The sequence below is a fragment of the Oncorhynchus mykiss genome, chromosome 30 (genome assembly GCF_013265735.2).
Source record: "Oncorhynchus mykiss isolate Arlee chromosome 30, USDA_OmykA_1.1, whole genome shotgun sequence".
Taxonomy (NCBI): domain Eukaryota; kingdom Metazoa; phylum Chordata; class Actinopteri; order Salmoniformes; family Salmonidae; genus Oncorhynchus; species Oncorhynchus mykiss.
The window spans coordinates 16388851-16393755 of record NC_050570.1 but is presented as its reverse complement, the minus strand read 5'-3'; the positions used below and the strand labels follow the sequence as shown (position 1 = coordinate 16393755).

The 4905-nt window shown below is 41.8% G+C and overlaps 1 protein-coding gene across 1 annotated transcript; it reads right to left on the bottom strand.

Moving 5' to 3' along the window:
• Positions 1-1557: 1557 nt before the first annotated feature.
• On the bottom strand, positions 1558-4618 carry LOC110521423 (hydroxysteroid 11-beta-dehydrogenase 1-like protein). The gene is made up of 6 exons (XM_021598954.2): positions 4375-4618; positions 2923-3053; positions 2596-2799; positions 2368-2461; positions 2124-2289; positions 1558-1968 (listed from the first exon to the last, which is right to left on the bottom strand). Exons 1-6 carry the CDS (start codon positions 4460-4462, stop codon positions 1791-1793), a joined length of 861 nt encoding a protein of 286 aa, XP_021454629.2. The 5' UTR covers positions 4463-4618; the 3' UTR covers positions 1558-1790.
• Between the last annotated feature and the right edge of the window lie 287 nt (positions 4619-4905).

The following is a 4905-nucleotide window of genomic DNA, read 5'->3' as shown; positions in this document are numbered from 1 at the left end:
CCCCTGACCAGGCAGTTAACCCACTGTTCCTAGGCCGACATTGAAAATAAGAATTTGTTCTTAACTGAAAATAAAAAATAAAAAAAAATAAAATAAATAAAAAAATTCCCAGTGGATCAGAAGTTTACATACTCTCAATTAGTATTTGGTAGAATTGCCTTTAAATTGTTTAACTTGGGTCAAATGTTTTGGGTAGCCTTCCACAAGCTTCCCACAATAAGTTGGGTGAATGTTGGCCAATTCCTCCTGACAGAGCTGGTGTAACTGAGTCAGGTTTGTAGGCCTCCTTGCTCGCACACGCGTTTTCAGTTCTGCCCACAAATTTTATATAGGATTAAGGTCAGGGCTTTATGATGACCACCTAATACCTTGACTGCGTTGTCCTTAAGCCATTTTGCCACAACTTTGGAAGTATGCTTGGGGTCATTGTTCATTTGGAAGACCCATTTGTGAGCTGTGTAGCATCCTGACTGATGTTTTGAGATGTTGCTTCAATATATCCACGTAATTTCCCCCCCTCATGATGCCATCTATTTTGTGAAGTGCACCAGACCCTCCTGCAGCAAAGCACCCCCATAACATGATGCTGCCACCTCCGTGCTTCACGGTTGGGATGTTGTTCTTTGGCTTGCAAGCCTCCCCCTTTTTCGTCCAAACATAACGATGGTCATTATGGCCAAACAGTTCTATTTTTGTTTCATCAGACCAAAGGACATTTCTCCAAAAAGTTCAATATTTTTCCCCATGTGCAGTTGCAAACCCTAGTCTGGATTTTTTATGGCAGTTTTGGAGCAGTGGCTTCTTCCTTTCTGAACGGCCTTTCAGATTATGTCGGTGTAAGACTCATTTTACTGTGGATATAGATACTTTAGATAATTTTCCAATCTGTTTAAAGGCACAGTCAACTTAGTGTATGTAAACTTCTGACCTACTGGAATTGTGATACAGTGAATTATAAGTGAAATAATCTGTCTATAAACAATTGTTGGAAAAATTACTTGTGTCATGCACAAAGTAGATGTCCTAACCGACTTGCCAAAACCATAGTTTGTTATCAAGACATTTGTGGAGTGGTTGAAAATTAGTTTTAATGACTCCAACCTAAGTGTATGTAAACTTCCTACTTCAACTGTATGCACTCTCAACTGCAAGTTTTCAGTTTTTTTGTCTTATTTCTTGTTTGTGTCACAATAAAAAATATTTTGCATCTTCAAAGTGGTTGGCATCTTGTGTAAATCAAATGATACAAACCCCCCAAAAATCTATTTTTATTCCAGGTTGTAAGGCAACAAAATAGGAAAAATGCCAAGGGGGTGAATACTTTCACAAGCCACTGTAATACAGAACATCAATAAACAAGAACAGCAGGACATACATTTAAAAAAAGGCACACAGCCTACATATCAATGCATACACACAAACTATCTAGATCAAATAGGGGAGAGTCATTGTGCTGTGAGGTGTTGCTTTGTCTGTTTTTTGAAACCAGGTTTGCTGTTTATTTGAGCAATATGAGATGGAAGGAAGTTCCATGCAATAAGGGCTCTATATGATTGATATCTTTTTTTTTCTATTGTGTTATTGACTGTATGTTTGTTTATTCCATGTGTAACTCTGTGTTATTTGTGTCGCACTGCTTTGCTTTATCTTGGCCAGGTCACTGTTGTAAATGAGAACTTGTTCTCAACTGGCCTACCTGGTTAAATAAAGGTGAAATAAATAAAAAATAATAATACTGTATGCTTTCTTGATTTTTTTCTCTCATCATAACGTATATTTCAAGCATATGTTTAATATTTATAAAAGTTACGTATAGATATATCCCTTAGGTAGGGGAACCAGTCTCTGATGAGAGAGCCATAATACCAGAACCAGGGGTAGTAAGACTCTGTCTGACGAGTGGCTCCAGAAGTGATGATGTGAAGCGCTGCCTCACTGGCCGGCCAGGCTGGGATGTTGGTGAACCCCCTGTAATACAAACAGTGAGGACTCTGCATCCTTTCAATACTTTTTAAATGTATCCAAGGATACTTGGATATAGGTGCTCTAACAACTAGCAAGACAACCATAAAACACTTTGTGCGGTTACAACTTGACTGAAGTTGATATCAACAATATCGTACTTGACTTTCTCCATAGCCGAGTCCGTATCGATCAGGGCCAGGACGGTGATAGTAATGGACACGTTGCTCTTCTGCATGGCCAGCTCATGCTGCAGCGTCCCAAAGAAACCGTTCAGGGCAAACTTTGTGGATGTGTAGGGGGCCATAAACGGGCTGCACATTTTTCCTGTGGGACCAAAACATTAGCCAATCATAGTTCCAGGGTCACTTGGAAAGCTTAGTTTAGAGAAGAGCTCTGACTCACCTAATAAGGAGGAGACGACCACAATGGAACCGCTACTCTGCTCAAGGGTGGGCAGAGCAGTCTTCGCCATCTGCAGATAGCTGAGGAAATTTACCTGACAAAGAGCAAGTAAAAGAGGAGATAAAATAACACTATAGTAATAGTGGTACTGTACATATAACGGTAGCTACATCTACATGTCATCCTACTGGGTCACATGAAACACAGTAGTCGAGATAGATACCCCACCTGCATTAACCATCTAGTGTGCTCCACATCTCCGTCCCACATGGCGAATGGGCTGGAACCTATGTGGTTCAGCACCAGGTAGTCCAGTCCTCCCAGCTTGTCCACAGCAAACTGCACCACTCTCTCTGGGTCAGAAGGATTGGCCATGTCTGCTGCTACGTACAGAGCTTTCTGGGCCCCCAAACGCTGGCACTTCTCTACTACCTGCAGTACAAGAGAGTGATGTTTGCATAAGAGTAACATAATTATGAAAAACATTAACGTATTGTCATAGACAACTATTGCCTAGCGACATTGATGAAAACACCTGATTGAAGTGTCACTGACCTGCTGTAGAACCTTCTCCCTCCTGGCTGTAATAACCACCTGGGCACCAAAGCCGGCAAGGTGATATGCCATTTGTTCACCTATACCCGTACTGGCACCAGTCACCAGGACCCGTGCACCCTTTAAAGACTCTGAAAACCAGCCACATTGAAAGTCATTACAGTATCAAATCAAATCAAATGTATTTATATAGCCCTTCGTACATCAGCTGATATCTCAAAGTGCTGTACAGAAACCCAGCCTAAAACCCCAAACAGCAAGCAATGCAGGTGTAGAAGCACGGTGGCTAGGAAAAACTCCCTAGAAAGACCAAAACCTAGGACGAAACCTAGAGAGGAACCAGGCTATGAGGGGTGGCCAGTCTTCTTCTGGCAGTACTCATTACATCTTACAGTATAGTTTGTCTAAACAAAATTCAAAAGGGAAAAAACTAAGACAAGGGAAGAGAATGGAGATGTTTATTGTCGACGTGAGGCCTATCAAGAAAATGTGCATTTGATGTGCACTAAAGTACGTGCTGCATCCTAGACCTAATGGACACTTTCCTGGCATCCAACTAGCATGATGATATGGATCTTTATGTCTGTCTAGGACTCAGTGTATAGTACAATGTGTAATCTACATGAGTAGAAACAAGGGGAATGTTAATTATAGGCCATAGAGAATTACTGCTTTAAACACTTCCCACTAGGCACACACTGTTTGAATCAACGTTGTTTACATGTAATTTCAATGAAATTATGTTGAATAGACGTTGAATTGATGTCTGTGCCCAGTGGGTTATGAACAAAGTTAATTGTTAGATAGTGCCTGAGTTTGCGGCTTTTGGTTCTGAAAAAAACAAGGCTAATTTATGGTGAGAAATTGCGGGGGAAACAAATGTCCACACTTATAGAAATAACGATAACCTAAGTTTAAATGTGATAGATTATTAGAAGTATAATGCTGTGATTGCAATTTCCACTGCTTTTTACTGTACATGGAAACTACTCTAGCCAGATTATCAACTACTACGTGTTCCACCCTAAACCAGTTATGAGTGGAATGCATATTAAGTAGTAGGCTGTAGTTCTGTATGGTTCCAATTCCACATGGTTGCCTCTGACTCATTTCAGGCCTAGGATGACTATATTGTATTACCGTATGTGTATTGTACTGTATTGCACTCACAAAGGTAATCTGGCCGAAAGCTTAGCTCAGTAAACCTGAAAGTTGCATTGAATAAGTGTTTGTGAATTCATTCATATCAGATTGGTTATTACGGAGTGCAACGAGTGCACCAAGTAGTGCACCAAGGAGTGCACCAAACATTACTCATCACTTAGCCTACCAAAACAAAACGGAAACACATTCCAACAGTGTTGATTTGGATTTAAACGTGTAAGAAACGTGTACTTTGAAACAGTTTTACTTGATAGACCAGGGTTGGAAGAAGCTAAATCAATATCTTACCTGAGTCCAAGGTGGGTCCACTCCATTGGAAAGCAACAAAAGCTACTCCTATAGCACCAACTACTAAGAGTTTAGTAAAAGCCTTCATCTTGTGACTGCAATACCGTACTCAATGAGCTTGTTTGAGTGGTAAGGCGGAAGCAACTAGCCTCTGCCGAGTCCCCAACAACCGGATATTCCGGTTTTTAGGGGAAATCTCTTCAGTGGGTCATATGATTGAGTGAAGTCTGGCCCAGGAGTGTGAAGGTGAACGGAAAGGCACTGGAGCAACGAACCGCCCTTGCTGTCTCTGCCTGGCCAGTTCCCCTCTTTCCACTGGGATTCTCTGCCTCTAACCCTATTACAGGGGCTGAGTCACTGGCTTACTGGTGCTCTTTCATGCCGTCCCTAGGAGGGGTGCGTCACTTGAGTGGGTCACTGATGGGATCTTCCTGTCTGGGTTGGCGCCCCCCCTCGGGTTGTGACGTGGCGGAGATCTTTGTGGGCTATACTCTGCCTTGTCTGAGGATGGTAAGTTGGTGGTTGAAGATA